Source organism: Protopterus annectens, chromosome 1.part1, assembly GCF_019279795.1.
Source record: "Protopterus annectens isolate FY-2018-M chromosome 1.part1, PAN1.0, whole genome shotgun sequence".
NCBI classification, from domain to species: domain Eukaryota; kingdom Metazoa; phylum Chordata; order Ceratodontiformes; family Protopteridae; genus Protopterus; species Protopterus annectens.
Genome location: NC_056726.1, coordinates 482,856,114 through 482,881,434, shown reverse-complemented (window position 1 = coordinate 482,881,434; position 25,321 = coordinate 482,856,114). Strand labels below are relative to the sequence as shown.

The 25,321-nt window shown below is 42.3% G+C and overlaps 1 protein-coding gene across 1 annotated transcript in view; it reads left to right on the top strand.

Annotated features, from left to right (window-relative positions):
* Nucleotides 1-25,321, top strand: part of TARBP1 (TAR (HIV-1) RNA binding protein 1) — a 2,802,917-nt gene that overhangs the window by 2,170,696 nt on the left and 606,900 nt on the right. The window contains exon 30 of the mRNA XM_044087106.1: nucleotides 14,747-14,918. Coding sequence (XP_043943041.1) covers nucleotides 14,747-14,918 — 172 coding nt within the window. The remainder of the gene's footprint in view (nucleotides 1-14,746; nucleotides 14,919-25,321) is intronic.

Sequence of the window (25,321 nt, the reverse complement as noted above, 5' to 3'; positions counted from 1 at the left end):
AGACCAGGATGGGGGCACCAGATTGTTTGGTGGGGGGTGCCATGGAGCCCTTTTGCCTAGGGCACCAGTTGACCTAAGGCCGCTCCTGTTCTAAAGGTTTAAAAAGAAAATCCAAAACTCTTGCTAGTGATCTAGCCAAGGCAACATTGGTTTCATCTTTTCTTTCACCTCACCAGGAACAGCTACCACAAACTGACACTACAAGTGGATTGCGTCACACAGCAGAAGGGCTCAGTACTGCATCCCAGCATGTCATTCCTGAAGCTAACTGTGTGGATGATGGGGTGTTAATTCCCTACAGGCACCACCTTTCAGAGGATGTAATTAAGGTTTTCCAAGAAGGCAGGAAACTCACCACTTGAAAATCTTACATAGCCAAAAGAAATATTTTCTTTTTGGTGCCACAGAAATGTACAGGACCCCAACAAATCACAGCTATCTTCCATAGTAAAATATCTGTGTAAACTCATGGATACAGGTCTAGTCTACTCTTCCATCAAAGCCCACATGTCTGCCATCTCTGTGTGTCTACTTTTCAGTCTGCCTCTTATGTCCAGACCTGTGGACAAGTTATTACTTAAAGGTGTGCTGCATCTTAGACTGCCAAAGAAGTGAATAATCCCTCCTTGGGATCTCACCTTTGTGCTAGAAAAAATTACTTTGCCTCCTTTTGAACTAGCAGTCTTGGCAAATTTCACATTCTGCACCTGGAAAACTGTTCTACTTCTGGTTCTTAGTTAAGCTTGGGGAGTCTAAGCTGTTATGGCCATCCTGCCCTTTCTTATTTTTCATGATGACAGGGTAACTTTGAGAGCTAGCGTTTCATTCATACCTAAAATAGTGAGTGAGAAAGATTGAGACACTTTCAAGATGTTCACAGACAGCTAAGATTCTATCTAGACAAAATCAAATCCATTAGAAAATCTGAGCAACTGTGCCTCCTTTATGCACTCAAAGTTGGGCCAGCCAGTGTCTAAATGAACTATTGGTAACTGGATATTTAAGGCCATCTCCTGTTGTTATTATCTGCATAGCAAGTCCTAGCTGTCACGCCCTCGAGCTCATTCTACCAGGGCACTAGCATTGTTTGGTGCCTTCTACAAAGAGCTGAAATGCCAGGACCATAATAGAAGCTGCTACATGTCCTTCTGTACACACCTTCACTAAGTACTACAGGACTGATCCATTGTCAAGGTCTAGGGCTGACTTCAGCACGTCATTCCTTTTGGGCAGTTCTGCAATTCAGTAACCAGCCACTCTTACATCCCCTTAAGTTCTGGGAATCATTCATTATGAATACTGCAACAGTGATTTCAGTCAGGACATAGTACAATTGTGTAAGTACTTACCTAAACAGTAGATGTCCTGCTGATCACTGTTGCAGTATTCCTTCCCACTCACCTACATCCTTTTTCCACAATCTCATGGCCACTCTATTTCTCTTTGCTCTGTCCCTGTACTGTGGGCAGCACCATAGAACAAAAGGGCCGTCCATACCACTTCAGCTGCTGCACTCTAGAGGAAGTCAGATGATTTCTGACTGTGCATTCAAAAGCTTGGGAGGCCATCATTTCAGATGTATGGGTGATGAGAGTCATATCCGGAGGTTATGTAATTCCCTTTTGTTCACCCAACAGAACTCTTGAAAATCTGTTCCCAGTGTGCTTAACCCTAACAGCATCAAGGAAGGAAAGCAGTGGAAATCTAAAAGCTTCTTCTCAGCTGAGTCATCTAAGAGGTCCCACATGACTAACGAGGATCTGGCATGTATTTGAGATTCTTTTTAGTACCAAAGAAAAAACAAGAACCTCAGACTCAATTTGGATCTCAGAAGGTTGAACCAATTTGTCAAACAGACCAAGTTCTGGATGGTCATGGTGCAGTCCATTCTACTTGTTTTGAGGAAGGATGAATGGATATGCTCTGTAAATCTCAAGGATGCCTGCCATCACATAACAATAGAGAGGCAGCCCAGGAAGTTTCTATACTTTTGTCTGAAAGCCATTCATTATCAGTTTCTAGCTCTACCCATTGGCCTCACCACAGCTTCTTGGGTGTTCACTAAATGCATGGCAATAGTAGTGGCCAGGCTTGGACTGCAAGGGTTCCAGGTCTTCCCCTACCTGGACATCTAATTCCTAACTGCTTCCACATGTGTGTCTGATCAAGGCCTGAGATTCCTTGCTTCAGCTGTGTTTTTACTTGGGCATAACAGTAGATTACAAGAAATCCTGCCTGGATGTGGTTCAGATACTGGAATTTGGATATGGTCAATATGACAGCCAAACTACCATCCTCAAGTCTAAAGACTCTGTTTGCCTGCTTCTCAAATCCTACAGGTTTACAAACCTCTGGCACCCTCATCTCTTCATCGCCTCGAACATATGGCCACTTCTGTTTGCCTAGTTCCCTTGGCAAGGTTCCAAATGTGGGTTCTAAAGTGGACTCTAGCAGTTCAGTGGTCTTATTTGACTCAGCCTAGGAATTTTTCAGTTTCTCTAACAAACATCTGTCATCACTACATTCAGTGGTGGCTGGAATCTTTTTTGCGCACAACAGCTGACCCTTTGTTCTTCCTCATCCTCAGGCCATGGTGTCATGGATGCCTGTCTTTTGTGGTGAGGGGCATGTTTAGGTGGAGACAGTCCAGGCCACCTGGTCTCAGTACGAGGTCAGTCTTCACACTGACATCTTGGAGATGATTGTGGCTCCCCTACTGTTGCAGAGCTTTCAAGACCTTCTCCCCAAGGGTGTGATTGCCATTCAAACCGACAATATTTTGGTGGTATGGTATTTGAACATTGAAGGAGGAATGTAATCATTTCCCCTGTGTCTAGAGGCCATGAGGGTTTGGCAATTGGTGATGTCCTCTCAGTAGTTTCTGATAACTATGCACTTTTCTGGGAAACCCAACATCCTGGCAGATAGTCTGAGCTGATCCATTCTTCTGCCTCATAAGTGGTCCCTGAATCTGGAAATAGTGACACAGATTTTCAGTCACTGGGGCACCACTGCTGCAGTCTATTTCCTTCCCCCATCAACAATGAAATGCAGCAGTTTCTGCAGCTAGATTCCACCAGAATGACGGCCACCAAAGGACACTCATCTGCATGCTGGCCTCCAGTTCTCTTCCATGCCTATCCCCTGATAACTTTGGTAATCAAGTTTCTTCAGAAGGCAACCTGTTGCAGAGCAACTGTGATCCCCTCTCTCCTATTTTGGCCCCAACAAGTTTGGCTCCCCTTCCTTTGGGTTCACCTTCTTCATCCTGCATGCTTTCTGGACTTTTTTCCAGATCTAATCTCCCATCCTTCAGATCTGCGTTACCTGAACTTTCAATCCCTTAAACTAACTCCATAGTTCCACCAATTCCAGTGATGACAAGGGATCCCAAGCTCTCAAAAGACGTTATTTACATCTTTTCTTCCTCCTTCCAGAAGTCTTCCACTAGAAAGGTTTATGCTGATAAGAGGAAAGAGTTTTCCATTTGAGCCTCTTCCAAGAGTTTGGATCCCTTTTCTGCACCCTTGGAAGCAATCTTTGATTTCATGGCTGATCTTTTTCACTCTGGTCTTAGTTAATCTACCATTAAAATGCAGTTAGTCACCATTTCCAACATTCACATTGGTATAGATAATATACCTGTGGCAGCTCTCAGGCTTTCCAAGGCTTTTATGAGAAGTATCTTTTTATTACAATATAATCCAAATATTCGTGCTGGGAGACAACCAAAGCAGTCTGTAAACGTAACACAAGCTGTTAAATCCAAGAAGTGCTCATCCGATACACGTATATAAAAAAAAGAGTATAATTTATTATGAAGAAACACACAAACAGTAAGTGCTTTCGTCGTAGCTTCATCAGACTGTTAGAATTCAAATATACTGTCAATTACCTTTATAAACTACAATTAATGACGTCATGCAAACTAATTAACCACATCAAGTGGTTTTAAAGCAACAAAGCAAAAATGCGTATACTGTCAAATTCATTTGCTGACAAATAGCGAACTAATATGTCTATACTTGGCTGAATCTTATTAAAACTTATTAAAAATGTTTGAGTTGGGGATGACAGTGAACAAGGATTGTACATCCAGTGTTACAAACATGATGTCTTGTATACAGCAATGCTCACACGTATTATAAGAAATATTTGTTATATTTGTTATATATGTATATTGTTATTATTGCATGCATCTATTTATTAGATAGGTCAGAAATACCTGAACATAGTTATATATATTATCAGAGGTTTATAATTTACCTGCATTAAACATATAGATAGTGGACTGTTTCCCACTACTTCTGCATTTTTGCGGAGTAGTATATGAATTGTCTGATTTGATATAATAGAGTTATATGAGGGCTTGATGCAACATTACAGTTACATTATATCCTTGTTATAATATCTAGTATTATTATTTTTCATTATTTTAAAATATATATGTCTATTTGTTAACAAGTATTTGCATATTTATTTATATATGTTAGTATTTAATTAAAGTGATTTTTATTAATATGTTTTAAAATTAGGATGTATAGAATTCAAACATTTTTAATAAGTTCTAATAAGATTCAGCCAAGTATAGACATATTAGTTCGCTATTTGTCAGCGAATGAATTTGACAGTATACGCATTTTTGCTTTGTTGCTTTAAAACCACTTGATGTGGTTAATTAGTTTGCATAACGTCATTAATTGTAGTTTATAAAGGTAATTGACAGTATATTTGAATTCTAACAGTCTGATGAAGCTACGGTGAAAGCGCTTACTGTTTGTGTGTTTCTTCATAATAAATTATACTAGTTTTTTATATACGTGTATTGGATGAGCACTTCTTGGATTTAACAGCTTGCGTTACGTTTACAGACTGCTTTGGTTGTCTCCCAGCACGAATTTTTGGATTATACTTTTTTATTTTTATGCTACCAGGGAGCTATTTATACTGCTGAGCATCGTTTTATTCGTGTTTGGATTTATCTTTTTATTACGTTTGCCCTTTTATGACTGAGTTCCTCCTTTTTGACCTCAGCCTCCTATTAGTCCTTACCAGACCTCTGTCTGATCCAGCAGCCAAAGTGTCTTTTAAGTTTTTGTCACTAAAAACTCTTTTCGGATAGCTGTTACTTCAGCAAGAAGGATATATGAACTTCACGCTCTAATCTCTGTTTCCCTTATCTGATTTTCCTTAAGGACAGAGTTACCTTAAGGACCAACCCTTCCCTTCTGCCCAAGGTTGCTTTTGAGTCTTAATTTGAATCAGCCAATTAATTTTCCTGTTTTCTTTACAAATTTCAGCAACAAGGGACATAATTTACTCAATTGCTTGGATATTCATTGACAACTGAGGTTCTAATTGGATAGAGGCAACAAGTTCAGGAATCCTAACCAGCTTTTTATCTCATACAAACATGTCTTGGCAAACCTGTTTCTAGGGTGACCCTATCCAGATTGCTGTCCGAGTGTATCTCCTTTGCCTACTCCCTGAAAAAAAAATTTTTCTTTACCTTTTAAGCCTAAGGCTTATTCCATCAGAGTGATTGCTACTTCACCGCCTTTTTTGTTCACCCTTGTATTGATGATATTTGTAAACATATCTTTGTCTCTCATTAAAAATTGGGCATTCAATCTAGGTCTCGAGCTTTCCTTGGTTTCTCCATTTTACAGAACGTTCTCTCCTATCACCACCCTGGGATTGTTACTGGCTGGGAGCTCCGACCTACAGATTGAGATTGACAGAAATGACAACATTGGATACTAAAGTTATGTGCTTACCATAATGATCCATATTGTCTTCTTCCATCCTTCTCTACCATCCCTCCTTCCTTGCCCACTTTAAATTGTCACTTTTGTTTATTGCTCCTTACTGGCTGTGCAGACTGGCCTAAAAGAGATATCTGAGAAACCTCTCATTCTGCTCTTTACCTATTTCCTGTATAAACTGTTTTTTTTCTTTGGTGCATTGCTGTAGGAGTAATGATGAGTCAAACTATATCTGAGAAGAGACAGAGCAGGGAGTTATGGGTAGAGAAGGCAGTGCTCCAGGAGTGAAGATTATTCTAGTGGTGGTGGCATTGGATCTGAGTGAAAACCTGATAACCCACAGGTTAAGAAGGACTGAAGAAGACAACACGGATCTGTCATTATATTAAGTACATAACTTTCATTTCACCATGGAACAAGGAATCTTGTGCACTGGACCACTTTTTGATGCATGTCTTTGCTTCCTCTTCATTCTGTTATGGTTCTAAGCTCTTTATCACGTGTGCTGTACTTCCAGTGGGACCTTGCGGAATAACTGGAGCAGCTGCTGAAGGAGAGTGAAGACTTTAAAATTAAAACCACACAGACCAACACAGCAGTGTTCATAAAACTTTAATGACGATAAAATAAAAATGTATAAAAAATTAGATGAGCACTTTCAGGCTGTAGCCCTTTGTCAGATCATAATTCAGGTGAAAATCAGCTCTGTTTAAAATCATCACTTAACCAGACAGCTTTCAAGGGAATTAACCCATTGAGTCCCGGATATCTATCCGCTTGCATCTCGGCTATCCACCATACTTCAGATAATTCTGTGATACTTTTGATGGTTCTTTTCCTAGCATTCTCAGTGCAATGTTACAGTGCCATAAAGAGGAAGCTATGATATTCATAAATACAAATATGCTGAGAAAGAGCATTATGCTTCACCCTCAATCTAATATCACTAAGGTGCTGTAATATGCACTCTTTGAGCCACCTGTTAGTTTTGCCCATGTGAAAACATGGGCATTTACTGCACTTAGATACACAACATTCATTGTTTGACAGTCAGCATAAAGTCTCGGTTGGTACTTTTTCTTAGTTCTCAGATATATAAAACAAAACTAGAATCTTTACTTTTAGAATTACAAGCCTTGCAGAGCCTACATGGAAACATTCCTGTTCTCTCAACTCTATGTAATTGATTAAATATATTCAAGTCCTTGTCCCTACACAATAATCATTTTAAATTCATGGTGGTGCAGCGATAGCGTTGTTGCCTCACAGCAAGAGGTTCTCCCGTTCGAATCTCGGCTGGAGTGTGGGGAGCTCCTTCTGTGTGGAGTCTGCATGTCCTCCCCGCGGTTGGGTGGGCGTTTGAAAGACATGCGTAAATGAGCGTGCCTTCGTTGAAGGTTGAACGTCGAGCTGGCACCTCGGCGTTCATCAAAATCTACTGCCAATCGTTAGTGGGCCGAAGTTCCGCTGTGGCGACCCCTAACTGGGAAAAGCCGAAAGACAACAACAACATTGCTTTTAAAGGTAAAAATGGGAGTATCATTCACAATCTCCTTAAGGTTTTCATTGGTCATCAAGATCTTCCAGTTGTCTTGTGTGATGTCACATACCCCCTGTATATCATTAGCATATTTCAAGATAACTCTAGTTCTGCTAGTGTTCATGTTCAGATCCATAGGTTTAATTACATCAGAAGAAAAATTGCAAAAATACCATGGTCATCCTAGTGTGTTTCTCAGTTTCGTACTTTCATCTATAATCTTATTCACAGCCTCCTGTTTATATCCACGTTCAATAAAATGAAATTGCATATTATCCATTTATTTATAAAAAAAAATCTTCATCAGTGCACAATCTTGAGATGCTTAGGGCTTGAACTTTTACTATGTTTAAATACATGCCTTTGCTGCATATTATCGAATGATAGTATTGCATTCTTCCCACGTTCTTTCCTATAAATAGAGGTTCCCAAAATTTATGATTGATCAAGGTCAAATCACACATCCAAAAAATCGATCATAGCATGATTGTAGTTTGTTGCTTAGAGATGTGTGAAAGTTGTTAAACATGGGGGAACCGTAGAGGAGGGAAGGGAGTAGAAGGGTATTTGCCAGTTTTATTTTTGTGAGTTTATCCATGTAGAGTTTGCCTAGTTTAAATGTGTTTTTTATTGTATTAAGAATATATTGTTCAAAGGATAGTTTATCATCTATAGTAATGCAGGGTAATTTTGCTGTGTTCACTACTTCAATTTCAGTCTTGTTATGGGAATAAATTTTAAAGTCCTATGGGGGTGGTTTACATGAAAATAGTAGTAGCTTTATTTTGGGGGGGATTTAGCAGTTGTCGTCCTTTGTTTAGCCAGGTCTCTATGATTGAGAAGGCATTTTGTGTTATCTTTAGGAGACCTGGGAAGTTGCTAGAGGAAGATATGATAGTAGAATCGTTAGCATATTGGATGAGTGAACTTTGTAAGGAGACAGTGTGGAGATTATTTATACATACATTAAAAAGCAAAGGTCCTAGAATGCACCCTTGGGGGACTCCTGTCTTGCCATCTAACAGATTATCTGTTGTTCAGTTAGCTAGAGAACCAGGTAAGGTTATGTTCGGAGGATCCTGATGTTGCTAATTGTTGGGAGCAGTTTAGTACGTGATAGTCTGTCGAAAGCTCTGGATAGATCTAATAAGACTACTGCTGTCAATAGACCAGAATCCAGAGCTTTGTTCACAGTATCAGTAAAAGAAAGTAAGGCTATAGTAGTACTATGTGCAGGGCGAAAGCCGTGTTGGGTAGGGACAAGGAGATTATTGTCAGAGAGGTATGTTAGTAGTTGAGAGTGTATACACTTTTCCAGTATTTTAAACAATGGTGAGAGAATGGAAATGGGTCAGTAGTTGGTTAAATCATTAGTATTTCCACCTTTATGCAATGGGGTTGTGATGGATTTCTTCCAAATTTGAAGAACTGTGGATACCGAGATGGATCGGTTAATTAGAATACTGATGGGCGTAGGCTGTTGCATCGGCACCAAGTTTCAAGTTTTCAGAGAGGAGGTTATCGGCAGATTGAGAGCATGGTTTTAGTTTAGTTAGTAATTTAAATAATAGAGAGGTGGGCACTGATTTTAGGGAGAATATTGTAGTTACTGGGGTATTGTTGGTGTTTTCTTTATGGAGTTAGGTATATAAGCTGGGATTCTCGTGAACTGGGTTTGAGTTGCTTATCTTATTGTTGGGGGGGGTTTGTTTGATATTGTTGGGGGATGTCTGACAAGTTTAAGAATGCTGTAGATAAAGTGGGATTTGAAAATGTGGGCTTTTTCTTGTGGGTGTTTATCAGGGGATGGTGTTGGGTTTTGTGTGGTCCCATGATTAAGGAGAGAACAGACTGATTTCCAGAATTCTGGAGGGTTATTTCTTTGACTAGATAAATTTGTAAAAAATTGTTATTTTTTTTTTTTGTTTGTTTGTTTGTTTTTGTCATTTTAACTAATTTCTTGGCTTTGTTATGAAGTTGTTTGAAATTAATTTAATTTGCTTGTTTTTACTCCATTCTTTCCAGGCTCATTCTCTGGACAGAAGATTTTGTTTTGTTGGTATTGTAAGCCAAGAAGCATGATTAAATGTTATTTTTTTGTACCAAATGGGGGCTAAAATATTTAGGGTATCAAGGAAGACCTTATTAAAATAGTTTACAGCTTCTTCTAAGGATAATGTTTTTAGTGGGGTCCAATTCTAGCTTTTAGGGAGTTACTGAAAGTTATTTGGTTGAAGTTGGTTAAGTTTCTAGAAGTTCTATATGAGTGGGGTTTGGGTACCTGAGTATGGGTTCTATGGGTAAAAGCTGGTAAATGGTCGCTTAGGATATCAGTGAGGGTACCAGTGTTGGAATATTTGTGTGGATCTGAGACTAGGATCCAATCCAGGTGGATTCTTGTTGCTTATTTAGAATTCTTATAGAGTATGTGACAAGCTGTGTATACCTGTGCAGGTTCATACAATTAGCTGGAGAGTTTGAGATTACATTTTGCCAGTTAATGTTCATATCCCCTAGAATGACAATTTCATTGAATATATTTGGGGTTGTCCAAAATAGAAAATCTTCAAGAATAGGGGTGTTACGCCTGGGTGAATATTAAATGTTTGCTGTTATTTATTTGTAATGATGCTAATAAAATGTCCATGTTGCCAAAGGTTGGGACAGGTTTAGGAAGGGATGTAATGGTTAAAGAGTTGTGGTACATTAAAGCAACCCCCCTTCTTTGAGAGTCTTATCTTTTCGTAGGATATTATAACCAATTGGAACTATTTCAGTGTCTGATGTATATGTGGCTTTAGCCAAGTTTCTGTAACACCCACAACATTGGGGATATGTTGAGAGAGCCAGGCATGAATTGCTGCAGTTTTATTACAAATACCCCATGTGTTGATATTATAAATAGCAAAACAATGTGTACATGTGTAGCCTATAGAGTACTAAAAAAGGCTCACACAGTAGTGTAATGCTGTACTATAAACATGCCAAAAGTCCAACCGGATGGAATCTTTACTAAAATGAGTAAACACGATCATAAAATAAAATACACCAAAGGTCAAGCGCTTTCATACTTAAAGTAGGATTTCCTCAGAACTTTTTGCAACCATTAACATATTCCCTAAGTAATACAATCACTTTCACACTTTTATATGCCCACCTGGTCATGTTTTCTTGCAAGAAGAGACATATTTTCAGTGCCAAATGCAATGAATATTGTTTTTGTATTTACGATATTTGGACAATATTTTTATTCTTTGGAAAAAGAATAATAGTATTGAGAGGAGTTTGTTCAGTATATCAGTGATATTTGCCGCTATTTTAAATTTACACACACACATTCAACTAATCTACTTAGATGTTACCATTTTTAAAGATGTGAATAATAAATGCTTTTGTTCAAAATTATATAGGAAGTCTACATTTTCTGACCGCTTTTGGACTACAAAAGTAGTCACCCTAAGTATGCTAAGAGTAATATCATTAGGAGGCAGATGATTGGAGCAGCCAGAATGTGTTCAGAATTGTTGAACTTTAAGTTAGAATTTAGTAATTTGGCACAGAGAATACCCCCTGACTTTGGTTTATAATATTGGGCAAGTATTAGAAGGGTGGGGTACCATGTTTAAACCATTATTAGGTGCTCTATTAGAGGTGAATTCTGTCAATACTAAATCAAAAAGGACCATGTATGTTAGTTGTGTGGTGATTTTTTATCGAGAATTGGGCATGGACACGCGTAATATTGAGTAAGAACTGGGTCATGTTTAAAAGTAATACCAAAATCATTAATACTTTAGGTGCCTGACCCAATTTTGTGTTTAAGATTACTCACAATTTAAAATTTTTGTTAGAACATCCAATGACGGTCAATAAATTTAATGACTAAGGCACATATAAATGTGGTGTGTGTAATTATTGTAAATTTATCCACTAAGGACCATGGGTTAGTATAGGACAACCCCCAAATAAGATTAGATTGGCAACTGGAAATTGTGGTACTATGGCTTTGGTATGTATTGCCATTTATCATGAATGTCAACATTTTTATGGAGGGAAGATGGAAAGAACATGTCATAAAATTCATGCAACATTTGCATGCCATACAACATAAAAATCTTAATAATGATTTTTTAGGCATTTACAGTATAGTCCCCAATGTAACACTTTTACTTTTGGTATTTTAGTTATTATTGATATACTCTAGAGGAGGGTTTTGGGAGAACAAACTAGAGAGGAAAGAATTTTTTGGCAGCTTAGGATTAATCCTAGTCCACCCCCAGGAATTAATGACCATGTATCCATTGTACCCGTTTTAAATTTAAAGCTCTAGATCTTAGTTAAGATCGTGAATTTTGGATTTTGATTATTTTGTCGTGTATTTTTTAGAATGTTCAAAAAGTTTTAGTAAAGTTGGTTATGTGTTTCCTTATTGTTTTACTGTTTTCTGGTTATAATTGTTTAATTAAGATCAAATGATTTTTGTTTGTATTACTTACGGAGTATGTTAATGGTTGTAAATGGTTGTGAGGAAGTCCTAGTTTAAGGACGAAAGCGCTTGACAGTTGGTGTATTTTATTTTATGACTTTTGTTTACTCATTTCATTAAAGATTCCAAGATTCCATCTGGTTAGACTTTTGGCATGTTTTATAATACAGCAGTGATACAGCATTACACCGCTGTGTGAGACTTTTTTTTTTTTGTTATTATTATAAATAGGTTTCGAGTGTTAGTAGGTGATTTTGTGGAGGGAGAGGGTGTCTGGCTGATGTTGGGAGAGAGGGAAGGGCTGGGATTTGGATGTATGTCGCTGCTTTTGAGATAGTAACAAGAGATGATTTATAAGGTGTGAAATGTAATAGGTTTTAGAAGAGGACCTAGCTAAAGTATAGGGAATTATTTTGAGTGTATTGTTGATGGGGGAGTACTCTGAATTTGGTTATGTATACATTGCTACAACTGAATAAAGATGATGAGATTTTAGAGAAGCTTATTCTGTTAGGTTGAGGTGCTGTACTTAGGGTAGGAGTTCTTGAAGGTAATGAGAATTGCGTGCTCTGGAGGGAGGTGGCATGGGTTAGTATGAGAAGAGGAGTGCTGAGAGAGAAAATGAAAATAATTAGCTGTATGCTGTGAGGTATTTTCTAGAGTAACTGATATAGGATATACAGTAGAGGTAAAAGTTGTGGTATTAAGATGTTTGGGGAATTGGTTGGCGTTTAAAGTGTTATTGGCATTTAGTAGATGATACTTGGGGGTTTTTGCAGAGTGGCTGATTGGGTGAAGGCGTATAGGGTGGTATAAGTGTAAGGAAAGTTGGGGTGGAGGAATGGGGTAGGGTAGGGGAGCGAAGTGAGCCCGAAGGAAAAAACAATCTATAAGTTGTTATTTTTGTTGCTTTTATATTGTATTAATTGATTATATTGTATTAACTGATGGTAGGTATGGTGAGCAGCCGTATCTAGTTATTCATAGGGACACTTGTAGTTTTAAAAGGTAAGAAAGAAGGCTATCAAGTAAAGTCAGAGAGGCGGAGAAATACAGGAGGAAGGAGTCGTGCAGAATGGGCTGTGTAGGATAACGGCAAAATAAAAAGTAATTGCAGTCTATTAGCGCAGAGGTAATACAAGTACAGATAATAGTAAGATGGCGAAAGATGAGAGGGTGACAGAGCAATAGATATGGAGGGTGACAGAGAGTTTTGTTGATACTAGGATAGAATTTAGATCAAGGTTTAGTTTGTTTTAAAATAATTTGAATTGATTACAGTGTACATAAACAATTGAAGGGCAGTGGCTCACCGTAGTATACTGTAACTGGGAGCGACCTTTAACGCCAGAAGATTTTTAGCTGTATTTCCTGGATTAGCATAGCTGCTAAAGGGAACCCAGATGTACATAGGCAATTGAAGGGCAGTGGTTCACCATAGTATACTGTGGCTGGGAGTGACCATTAACGCCAGAGGATTTTCAAGCGTATTCCAAACATACAGCACAGCAAAGCTGATAAACTTCTAATTATTTATCCCTCTAGTTGGCAGAGAACATCACCAGAATGTTTTGTTGCATACTGAAAAGGTAGATTTATAAAGGAATAGGGTTAATGATGAGGAAATGTGAAGGGTCAGAGGCAAGAATTAAGGTGGGAGAGCTCCTCTATGGCAAGCTGTGTTTATTAGAAGAAACAAATAAGAATTACTTTTTCCCCTTTGTTATTTACTTTATATTTAGATATGTTAGAAAAGAAAATAAAAGACTCTCAAATACAGGGACAGAAATGGTATGATATTCAAGAAAATTTTATTTTATTTACAGATGATATTTTGTACTTGATAAATCCAGAAAATGACATTTGAGTTTTGTGAAACATTTTGAGACCATTTTAAATCTTTTTTTGCCAAATGCATTTTTTTGTCTCGGGTTGCTAAATTACTTATTAGAAAATGCTGCTGTCAGAGGCCATTTCGCTGAATGAATACTTGCTTCTGTAATTTCTCCATGTCAGCCATTTACAGTGCAGGCTGTTGATCATCTTTTGCAAGTATTGCTGTTGCAACCAAGAGTGTTAAGAGTTGTTGTTGATTTGGAACCTTTTGTGCTTGTCCTTATTAGTCCATAGGCAAATACTAGGCTAGCTGCCCTTGCTGGCTGTTATAAGCCTAGCCAGTTTCCCCATTTTTTTGAGCTTGAAATAACCTATCCCATTTAGTTACAGATTGAACTTACCCATCCCATGGTCAATGGGTCCAGTGGTCACAATCAATTAGAGGAGGAGGAGTGTTCCAGAGGCAGCATGGGGAGGGGGTGCATTTTTGGCCACGAAGCAAAGTAGGTGGCAACATTAATCTCTGATGCATGAGGGTGTGCACTCGCAAGAGGAGAGCATAGTGGCTTCTGTAGTGACACAGGTCACCTGACCCCTTTTCAGGCAAGGGATTAGGCCATATAGTAAAAGCTGCCATTGCTGGAATGGTGGTGAAGGCACAAACTACTGTTATGGCATGCCTGTATGAAGGCTAGTTCCTACTCACCCTGGAAAATGCACAGAATGGGGAAAAGAATGAGCTTGGCTGATCAGGGGTGACTGGATGGTGAACAGGTGCAATAGGAAAAACATGGAATAAAAGAAACAGCATAATTTATACTAGCAAAAAGTAGTATAATTAAAAGCTGCTCAGGCTTTTAAAGCAAACTTTGTGGAAGTTCTGCTTTTCAGGCATATAATAGAGTATCCAGAGTAGTAGCATTGGTGAAAATCATCTGTGAAGTCTCAGATATTTGCTCCTTCATGCTTAGGAAGTATTGAATTAAATGAATGGGACAGAACCAGGGGTACTTAAGAACAGTGTTTTTATCATTGTCATTGCATCTATGATGATTGTAAATAATGTGTCTGTTGCTTTGTTTTATTACCAATTTAAAAGATACTTTAATTTATTTGCAGATATTATTCTACATCCTTCCTAGCCTTTCAGGGCTTCCTGAGGAAGAGTGCATACCAACCTGGAAGTTTGCCAGGTTGGCTGATGTTTCAGGAGAATCCACTGTCCCATTGTACAGTTTTGACAGTGGACTCCATGGCGTTAAATGTAATGACTGGACTCAACAAGACAAAGGTAATGAAACGGAAATGAAAGATGCTGTATTTCTGAAAAATCTAGTATATTAGGAAGCTTGAGCATATCCTGTTTTAATGAATGACAGAATTTGCTTAACTACTAATCATAAGAATGTTCTAATTCTGTTGTCTCTCATTATTGAGCAGTTACCATGGCAACCTAAATTATACTAAGATTATTCTAGTAAGGAACATTGACAAAGACAAGTCTATACATAATTTTATCTCACCTTTCCTTCTAATGTGCAAACATAGCATTTTGTGTACACTGGTATGAAAATGATTCAGGTCTTCCTATTGCCATGACCGTTTTTCTCTTCTTCTCTGCTTCTCACTCATTTAAAACCTTCCAGAAATCTAATTTACTTAAATCAGTTTATATTTTTAGTTTTTTTGTGAGGTGGGTCAGCTTTGGATTTCTGAAAGGAGCTGAGCTAGAAGCAAGACAACAGGGGGTCCAGATTGCTCATTAGGCCCCAATAAGAGCCAGGCCAACAAAGAGGCATGAGTAAAAATACATTCATAGTAGGTGTTTATTAATTTACACACGCGAGTTGCAAAATAATAGTTTGTACACAGAGAGAAGGATAAATATGTGTTGTATCTTTATTTCCATATTTAAAATGCATACCATTGAAAAAGAACAGTAACCCTGGAATGCGGCAGCAGCCACTATCATAAATATACCTCATCTGAAGTAGTTAACTTCATTTGCTCAGCAACCTGTGGGTATCGGATCCGATTCGGATCAGAACCGGCAGCTTTCCAAGCTAAAAGATCTGAGCTGCAAGCCCCCTCCCCATAATGCCCTGCCATCTCCCTCTAACCCTCAGATCTCGTTTGCCGCAGCTTCCATAAGCTTTTCTGAATGAGCTCCGAGCGTAGTACTGTGAGTGTAGCATTTAAATCTTGAATTTCTGTCAAACTTTCTCTAACTTTGTGTGTGTGAACTTCCTCTTATTTTTCTAGCCTTTTTTGGGTAGTTCTTTTAATTTTTGGTTAAGTTAGATTTATTCCCCTCCCCCCTCTGCATGTGTGAAGGTATGTGCTTGTGGGCTTATTTTTCTTTTTTCCTCTTCTATAATGGCTGAAGGCCCTAAAGCCATTTTCTCTAAATGTACCGAGTGTGGCGATAAGCTGTCCCCAGTGGATGGCCACAGTCCTGTGCCTGGGGGTTGATCACCTCTCCTCGGGCTGCACTATTTGTGCAGCCTTCAACACCAAGGCTTTGAAAGATAGGAGGTCGAAGCTTATTCTGGTGGGCCTTTTGCCCCCGGACTCTGCTTCGTCCTCCTCGGTGGCGCCAGCTGCGGCTGCCCCACCTGCCGCTCCTGATCCCCTGGCCGGGACTCAACCTCCCTCCCTGGCCCAGGTGGAAAGGGAAGGCAGAAAGAAGGATAAAAAGGATAGGGAGAGAGAGAAAGAAAGGCATCGCAGTCACAAGAGGCGGTCCGACTCGACCCATTCGGCACCACCGTCTAAACAGCTTGCCTCTCCCCTTAAGGTCTCCGGGCCTTCCCCCTCCAGGCTCCGTTCTCCACGGAGCCGGAGGAGGAGAACCAGTCACCCTCGAGGTCATCCAGGCGGCCTTCCCGGCCGGCTTCGGTGGCCTCATCTAGATCCACCAGAAGTTTATCGGATGCAGATATGGACCGGATGATGCGTCGATTTCTCCAGGTCCAGATGCAGATGGGAGTGCTCTTAACCCCCCCCCCCTGCTGGGGAGGAGCTCGACACCTTTTTTCTCCTCCATTGCTCCTTCTCCGACCCACTTTCGGGGTTCGGAGCTGTCGGATCTGACTAGCTTCAGAGCCGGGGTAGGGTCGGCGCCGACAGTGTTTCCTACTTCGGCGCTGACTGTACCCTCGAGTCTGTTGGATCCGTTTTTGGATCCGAGCTCTCGGGGCCATGAGCTGAGCGTCGGATCTGGAGGGGTCAGCGGGCCTTCGGCTCCGTTAAGGTCGGGTCACACTACCCTTTTGGATCCGGTCGGGTCACCTTCGGCGCCGATCCGCACGTCTGATCTGAGAGGAATGCTTTCGGATCCAAGGGAAAGCAGTTCCCCCTTGGCATTCGACGTCGTGGAGAGGGTCCTTTCGAGGGATTCGAGGCCTCAGGCTCTTGTTACGGATCCACCCGCCATTCCCACTCAGACGGGCCTTTCTTCCGTCATCCGGCCCCAAGGATAGCCTGCGCCTACGTCCCAGATTGTTCCCATAGAGGAACAGGACATTGTTGGTGAGGCCTCTTCAGACAGGCCCCCCCCCGAGGAGGTCCCTCACAAACGGAAGTGCAAGAGGAGGCACTTGGACTCACCTGAGTCCCTCACGGGGGGGGACAGACTTAGAGGAAGGGGAAGGTTCCCCATGGTCACCCCCCGAAGACATCTCCTTCGGAGACATTATGGAAATGTTACGTATTAGAGGGGGTGGTCTGCCCAAAAACCTTCCTCGGATGAGTCTGTGTTTCTGGAGGTGTTTGACACAGGCCCATCTACCTCTTGGGTGTCCCCTCCTGCCGACCCCCTGGTAGACCTCATAACTACCAGGGCATGGAAGGAGCCCGACACTGTTGAGCCAATACACAAGAGACCGGACAAGATCCTCAGCCCTCCCACGGACAGGACAGTTTGGAGCTAGGGTGCTCCAGTGGATGCCATGGTGGTGGCGGCTGCCACTAAAAAGGAATTAGCGCAGGAGAGTTCCTCGGTGCATCCCCCAGACAAGGAGTCTCGGATGATGGACCGTTTGGGAAAGCGGATGTTCTCTTCAGCGACCTTCTCTGTAAGTTCACTGAATTATATGGCACATGTGATTTGGCTCAAGCGGGACCTGATTATGGAGTACGCTGGGTCACCCCCAGAGTCCATGTCGGCCGAGGACAAGCAGACCTTCTCGGCTCGAATGGCCACTCTCAAGTCAATCACCAACACATCTATGCGGCTTCTCTCCCATGCTACGGAGGGAGCGGCTAGAGCTAGCAGAACGGGCGTCGTCTTACATAGACAGGCCTGGCTCCATCTCTGCGATTTTGCAGAACCCTTCAAGGCGTCCATCGCGAACACCCCTTTTGACGGTCCTACGCTCTTCGGCAAAACCATCCGTGATACGCTCCTCCAGAGCGAGAAAGACGGGAAGACGTTGTCTGCCGTTGGGATCCGCTTCTCGGTTCCGCAGAGGTCCTACTCCAGGAACCAAAGAGGACAGAAGAAGATGTGGTTCCGGAAAGCTCAACAATCCCGTTTCGCTCCGGATCCCTCGTCTTTCAGAAGCAGAGGAGGACAGTGTGGATGCCGGCCCAGGGGCAGAGGGGGTCCGAAGAATTTTGGGTCGAGAGAACCTTTTTCGGATCGACCCGCGCAGCAGCCCTGAGGGGTTGCCAGACTGCTCCTCTCTGGAGGCAGTCAGCATGCGCTTCTCGGAATACCTAGCGAAATGGGAGTCCGTTACGACAGATCACTGGGTGCTCCAAATCATATCCAGAGGCTATTCAATTCCTTTCCTATCTCACCCTCCCCTATCAACAAGATTCCCCGATGTTCCACCCAATCAGAGGGAGGCAGCAGCATCAGAAATTCGAGGGCTGCTAAGAAAAAGAGCTATCCAGCGCGTCCCCCCCTGAACAATCCGGATCAGGCTTTTACTCCAGGTTCTTTTTGGTGCCAAAAAAGACGGGGGGCTTACGACCCATTCTCGACCTGTCAACACTGAACTTGTCAGTCGCCAAAGAAAAGTTCCGGATGGTCACTATTTAATCCATTCTCCCACTTTTGCAGGAGAACGACTGGATGTGCTCGATAGACCTCAAGGATGCGTACTACCACATTCTGATAGACAGATGATCCAGAAGGTTTGTCCGCTTCAGCTGGGAGCCAGCCATTATCAGTTCAGGGTCCTACCCTTCGGTCTCACCACAGCCCCCAGGGTGTTCACCAAAGTCATGGCAGTTGTAGGGGCCCACCTGAGGCTTCAGGGAATACAGGTCTTTCCGTACCTGGATGACTGGCTCCTAACCGCCCCCACCAGGCATCAACTTTGCTCAGGCAGGGACTACTTCTTACACCTAGCCCGCCACCTAGGGATCACGATAAACCACCAGAAATCCTCCCTTCAACCTACTCAAATTTTGGAATTCATAGGGGCCAGGATAGACACTACTCAATCCAGAGTCTTTCTGACAGCGGACAGACTTCGCAGTCTAAGCCTTCACATTCTAGACCTCTTACAATCGTCAGCTCCCCCAGCGGAACTAGTCCTGAGGACCCTGGGATCCATGGCAGCGGCCATCAACCTGTCGTCCTTCGCTCGCCTGAAGATGAGAATCCTTCAATGGACATTACAAGTTCAGTGTTCCATTCTTTTTCACCCCCTGTCTACACCTATTCCCCTCAGCAGGATTTGCAGGGAGTTGCTTCTTTGGCGGCTCCGCTGCAGAGATCTTCGAGAAGGCCGCCCCTTTGTTATACCCCCTCCCCAAGTCACGGTGACCACCGACGCATCTCTCCTTGGGTGGGGGGGCATTGCATGGGCAGATCCGTCCAAGGCACCTGGACTTTCACAGAGACCTCACTGCATATCAATGTCCTGGAGATGAGGGTGGTGCTTCTAGCGTTGCAGGCTCTCCATCCCCTTCTCCCTCCAGGAACTATTGCACTTCAAACAGACAGCATGTCGGTAGTCTGGTACATAAACAAACAGGGGGGAACCAGATCCTATCCACTTTGCAGGGAGGCAATGATGGTATGGGAATGGGCGATGTCCACCAACCGCTTTCTCATAGCAATGCACATCCCGGGTCGGTCAAACATCTTGGCGGACAGGTTGAGTCGAACGATCCTCTCACCTTACGAGTGGTCTCTGAACCCAGCAGTAGTGAAACAAATCTTCCTCCAATGGGGTCAACCTTGCTGCGATCTCTTCACCTCGCCTTCGAACACAAAGTTCAGCGAGTTCTTCGCTCTGATTCCCCCACCAGGGAAAGCCCCCAGAGACGCTCTAGTTCATGCTTGGCCATCTGGTCTTCTGTATGCTTATCCTCCTCTTCCATTGGTGACAAAATTCTTGTAGAAAGCTCGTCGGTTGGGGAGCAGAGTTATCCTCATAGCCCCATTCTGGCCTCGTCAAACCTGGTTCCCTTACCTGTGGTCTTATCTAGTACATTCTCCCTGGATTTTAGATCCCAATCCGGATCTGATCTCTCATCCTTTAGGATTGAAGACCCCCGACCTGGACTACCTCAAGCTCTCAGCTTGGTTGATCCAGTTCCCTTAATGGCTAGGACTCCCGGTATATCTTCCTCGGTTAAAGCCATCCTGGTGGCCACCCATAAACCGTCTACCAGGAAAATCTACAAGAATAAATGGAAACGTTTCTCTGTCTGGGCGGAGCACAGGAACTTAGACCCCTTCACAGCTCCTATCCCAGCAGTTCTAGACTTTCTTTTGCATACCTTTGATCAAGGAGCTAGTGCTTCTACTATTAAAAGTTCTGTTGGCAGCTATTTCCCACTACCACGTTGGAAACAGTTCAGGGCCTCTAGCGTCCTCCAAGATATGCAAAACATTCATGAAAGGAGCCTTTTTGTTAAGACCCCCTATTAGAGATGCAGTGCCTCCATGGGATCTTACCCTAGTTCTTCAAGCTCTGACTGGGCCTCCTTTTGAACCCGCGGCTTCAGTCGACTTAAAATATGTATCCTGGAAGACGGCCTTCCTGATTGCCATTACTTCTGCTAGAAGGATATCGGAACTTCACTCTCTTCGCAGTAAACCTCCATACATTATCTTTCATAAAGACAGGGTCTCCCTCAGGACTAATCCCTCTTTTCTGCCCAAAGTGGCTTCAGAAGCCAACATCAACCAGTCCATCAATCTTACCTGTCTTCTTTCCAAATTTCCAAAACAAAGGAGAATACAGACTTCATTGTCTGGATGTTCACAGACAGTTAAGTTTTTACTTAAACAGAGCAGCAGATCTTCGAAAATCTGATCAACTTTTTGTTTCCTTTGCAAAATCCTGTCTGGGGAAGCCAGTCACTAAAGTAACCTTAGCTAGATGGATTTCCCAGTGCATTCTCCTAGCATACAAAAGTTCTGGTCATCCTGAGCCCCTGAGAGTGCGAGCCCATTCTACTCGATCTATGGCCACCTCTGCTGCTTTCTGGTCAAGGGTTTCTTTGGATGACATTTGCTCAGCAGCTACTTGGGCTTCCTCTCATACCTTTATTACACACTATAAATTGGATTTAATATCCAGAGGACATGCATCGTTTGGCTCCGCAGTGCTCCGGAATATCCTTCCATAAGGGCCTCCCAAGTTTCTGGTAGCTGGGGACTCTGTCCCACAGGTTGCTGAGCAAATGAAGTTAACTACTTCAGATAAAGAAGTTATGTACTCACCATAACGTTCCATCTGAGTAGGTAACTTCATTTGTCTGCAACCGACCCTCCCTCCATCCGCCGGACCCTTAGTTCATTATCAAAGGATTGTCTTCATTCAGTTGACATCACTGGAACGTACTGTAACCCTTTCTAGGTTATAGAATTTCATATTGCCTTTTTTCTGGCAAACTCGATCTGAAGGTTAGAGGGAGATGGCAGGGCATTATGGGTAGGGGGAGGAGCTTGGAGCTCGGATCTTTTAGCTTGGAAAGCTGCCGGCTCGGATCCGATACCCACAGGTTGCAGACAAATGAAGTTACCTACTTAGATGGAACATTATGGTGAGTACATAACGTCTTTGTATTTGTGTCTGATTTTTGGTTTAAAATGTTGGTTTGTCCATGTTAAAGCTTTTTTTCTTTTTTCTTTTTGAGAAAAGGTAGTGAATCACAGTCAACACATCATGGCTGTCATTAGTTTTCATGTTTATTTTACTTCCGAAAAGGTAGATTAAGTTATGTCTTATTCTGTTGACCTTCTGTGTCAGTAGCACCAGTGGTCAGTGGTTTGCTGATTTAGTTTTTTTTTTTTCCTTGTCTATTTTGGGCATCATTCCTTTCCAAAAATCCCTGTAGCACTCTTGATAATCTGTTAATCAAACTTCCTTCATTTGCCTGTTCCATCAATAAAGTCTGTTGGATAATTTTTTTGTTTTACCTCAACATATCTAATTTGATAGCACGTTTTGTATATATGGATTTTACTTTGCCAACTACCGGCTAGAACACAAGTTTGATGTTGATACAGTTTTCATTCTTTTTCATACATCATTACCAAGAACCCACATCTGCACTGAAAGTACAAATCTGATGATGTCAGTCTTCACATAATCCTTGATCATGGGCTCAGTTAGGAGCCTAGGAACCGACTCGACCGTTATTCCAGCTCACACCTTCCAAAAGCTCTACAAACAATGCTCCTCACCAAATTCCTTCGTCTCATTTGCCACTTCATAGTGCAAGACATGTTCTATCCAAGCATTAGTGTTTTCTTCAAACTGTAAGTTAGTTTTTTTCCACATCCTATCTATAATTTCTGTCTATACTACCTCGCTCCTCTTCTATATAGTTTTTGGTGTGTGCGTGACTGTGTTATTCTCTCCCCTTTACCATTAGGTAGACTCTAGTACCATCGTTGGTACTTTGTCTCCTTTTACCTTTGGGTAACTCTTCATACCATCATTGGTAGTTCCCTTCTCCTTCTTTTCCTGTCTTTGATTTACCTAAAAAAATCTTTCCACTTTCATTATAATACAACAGTGTATGAGTATGTTTGTGTGTGTCTGTGTGTACCGTGGCCTTGGTTTTTTACATTATGGCCGACATACCTCTAAAGGTACCTGGGGCTTCAAGAGGTACCAAAAATGTGACCGATGCCTAACTCAGATGGATAGACTCTGTGTGTGTATTGTCTCAGTGTGATCCATCTACATAAAGACTGCAATATGTCATGGGTTTAGTTCCAGAACCCTGATAGAGTGCAAAAAACAAATTGATCTTAAAAGGCCTTCTTAAATCTGATTTCGAAGAGGCCCTATCTGGTCCAAAGACAGAAGAGAGTTCCTCCTCTTCTAAACCTAAAAAGCGGAGTCACTCAGTTCTGACAAGTTCCTTGGAACCGCCTCCTAAAATGGCCAAATCCTCCACGGTGCCAATAGCGTCCTCGACACCGGTGGTTCAAGATGCTCACTCTTCGGTGATATCAGCATCGACCTCTTCAGCATCATTATCCTCAGTACCGGTATCGGTGCAGACAACATTCCCTTCTGTACCAACCAGCCACTCAGTTCTGAAGGACTCTCAGATAATAATTTTACCCCATACAACTTACTCCTTCTCAGTAGATCCCTTTGCAGACCATGCTCCCAGTTCCTTTTTGGAGAGATGGCCACCAAGGCCTCCATTGGCCTCCTCTATTCGGTCCGCCAAGAGTTTATCAGAGTCAGATATTATGAGACTGGTGGACCAGCTCCTGATGACAAGGGGATTATCTTCTTCCATGGTTCCTAGCTTTGTTAGCTCTGGAGCCTTACCTTCTTCCACACCCTTGCCTATTCCTCCTTCGACTCCAGCTGAGGTTTTGGAGCCCCTGGTGCCGACCTTTCCAGATTCGACTGTTTTGGTGTTGGTCAGAGCTCATTCTCCAACACCAATAGTTACCCTGAGTTCTTCTTGTTCCTTGGAACCAGAGACCTCCTGGGGTCGGGGTTTCGTTGTTTGTTCCTGGGGACAGTTTTCGACTTCGATACTTTCGGAACCTTCTGTGCCCCTCGGTGCCTCTGCATATGTAAGCTCGACTCGGGCTTCTACGTTGGGGGCAGCCTCCTCGGTATGGGATGGGACCATGATTCTGAAGGAGTCTATTTTGGTTCCGGGCTCCTATCCCTCTGGGGGGGGGGCGCTGCCTTCCTCGCTATGGAGAGGGCCTTGTCCATTGCAGGCAAACAGTTTATGACTTTCCTGTCGGAACAAACATTGTGTTCATCCCCTCGACCGGAGCATCTTCCAGTCTCTACTGTGGGACAGAGGGCACAAAAGTCTCAGGACCAAACCACTCTGGATATGTCGTCTTTGGAAATCTCTCCGCAGCAACCCACCAAAGAGGTACCTTTGAAGAAAAAGTGCAAGAAGAAGCACTTGGACACTCCTGAAGAATCCTTCACAGAAGATACTGATGTCAATGAAGGGAAAGATTCCCCCTAAGTCACCCCCTGAAGATGTTTCCTTCAGGGCCATCCTAGAAATCCTTAAACAGAAGGGGTGGCTGGACTACCCTTCAACCTTCCTCAGAGGAACTGGTAAACCGAGAGGCTTTGTGTCCAGCCCTCTACCTCTTTGATCTCTCCGCACACTGACAATCTTATTAAGTTGATTGCTCAGCGGGCTTGGAAGATACCTGACTCTTTCGAGCTGATCCCCAAGAGACCTGATCACATTCTCTCTGCCCCTAAAGATGAGCAACACTGGGCCAAACATATTCTTGTGGACACCATGGTGGTTGCAACAGCCACCAAGAAGGAACTTGCTGATGAAAGTCCTAATATCCATCCTATCTTCACTCTCAGGTCTTAGAACTATATGGCACATTTTACTAGGCTTCAAAGAGATCTGATTAAAGAACTTTCAGATACTCTTTCAGGGGCAGTAGCTGAAGGAGTTCGGACAAAGTGACTTCTCAGCTCGCCACCTTAGACTCTATCTCCAATTCGTCTATGAGGCTAATTGCTCATGCTGCTGAAGGGATGACAAGAGAAACAGGTTCAGGCGTAGCCATCAGAAGACGCACTTGGATGCACTTGTGTGATTTTGTGGAGACATTTAAGTTTTCTTTCGTCAGTGCTCCGTTTGACGGATCATCCCTGTTTGGCTCCAAATTTAGGGACTCTAGCCAGATGTGAAAAAGATGGGAAGACCCTTTCTGCCGTGGTCGTACTCTTTTCCACTCCTCAATGGCCATATTCCAGGAATTAGAGAAGTGGTAGGCTATGGTTCAAAAAGACCCAAGGATCTTTCCAAGACTCAAGTGGCAATGACTTCCCCCAGGGCAGAGGGAGAGTAATAATGGAAGACGCCATCCAAGAGGCAGAAATGACCTGTAAAATCAGGGTTCCAGGGACTCTTTCCCTGGTAACTTCTATCAGTTCTCCTGAAAAGAGGCCAGATTGCCTTCCTCTGCAGGCTGTCGGGGGATGATTATCCCTGCACCAATCTGACTGACTAGGAACATTGACAAAGACAAGTATATGCATAATTTTATCTCAACTTTCCTTCTAATGTACAAGCATAGCATTTTGTGCACACTGGTATGAAAATGATTCAGGTTTTGCTATTCCCATGACCTTTTTTCTCTTCATCTTGTATATTTACTCCTTCTCTACTTCTCACTCATTTTAAACCTTCCAGCAATCTAATTTACTTAAATCATTTTATATTTTTGGGTTTATCGTGAGGTATGTCAGCTTT